Raw genomic sequence first — 896 nt, 5'->3', positions numbered from 1 at the left:
ACAAAAATTTTATTAAAGATTGTTCAGTCCATGGCCAGTTCTATGGAAGAATAAGCTGAAATAATACATGTTAGTCAATGGAACAAAAATAAATACTGTATCATTCAGTTATATAATAAGATTATATATAAAATCACTCAACAAAGGCATTCAAGAACTATTAGCTCCATTCTATTTTACAACATATGAAAAACTTAAATGAAGGTATGGGTTTCAAAATAGAAAATCAATTCCATATGCATATTCATCAATTTTTTTTCATAATTTTCATGAAAAAGTGCTAAAACAAACCTTTTTGTGAAGGTTCTTGTACGACTTGGGTCTCTTGTGTTGATGTTGTATCCTGGGTCAAGTCATATAGTAAGATTAAAGGCTTATCTGATTCAACTTGTGATGAATCATTGCTAAAATCCTGTAAAAATATTTCAAAGGAAGAGTATTACATTTATTCAGTACAGTTATTATTTTTTCTAAGGCAATATTTCCATTTTTTAAAGTATATATTTATATGAGTATGTATGGATAAATGGATACGTGTGTATATATATATTTTTAAAACCGCCTTAACCTGTATAAGGAGCTCCGGTGGTCTAATGCCTAAAGCATCTGACTGTTAACCAGAAGGCTGGCACTTCAAACCTACCAGCCATTCCGTGGGAGTAGAACGGGCAATCTACTTGTATAAATATTTACCACCTTGAAAACCCAAAAGGGGTTGCTATGAGCCAGAATCAACTCGATGGCAGTGAGTTTGGTTTGGTTTGGTTTATAGCCTGTATAGAAATTCCAGATCCATCAACTGTCAGCTGTGTTACCTTGAGTGAATCATTTAACCTCTCTGAGCCCAAGTTTCCTCAACTATAAAATGAGGATAATAATAGCATCTATACCCGTCA

The 896-nt window shown here is 32.8% G+C and overlaps 1 protein-coding gene across 1 annotated transcript in view; it reads right to left on the bottom strand.

Moving 5' to 3' along the window:
• ZNF280C (zinc finger protein 280C) overlaps positions 1 to 896 on the bottom strand; it is a 66,956-nt gene that overhangs the window by 55,208 nt on the left and 10,852 nt on the right. Inside the window, exon 5 of the mRNA XM_007955758.2 lies at positions 292 to 412. Within this exon, the coding sequence (XP_007953949.2) occupies positions 292 to 412 (121 nt within the window). The remainder of the gene's footprint in view (positions 1 to 291; positions 413 to 896) is intronic.

The sequence above is a fragment of the Orycteropus afer genome, unplaced genomic scaffold, assembly GCF_000298275.1.
Source record: "Orycteropus afer afer isolate SDZICR_OR568_19922 unplaced genomic scaffold, OryAfe1.0 scaffold00538, whole genome shotgun sequence".
NCBI classification, from domain to species: Eukaryota; Metazoa; Chordata; class Mammalia; order Tubulidentata; family Orycteropodidae; genus Orycteropus; species Orycteropus afer.
The sequence above is the reverse complement of the archived record's forward strand: the minus strand, read 5'-3'. Positions and strand labels throughout refer to the sequence as shown.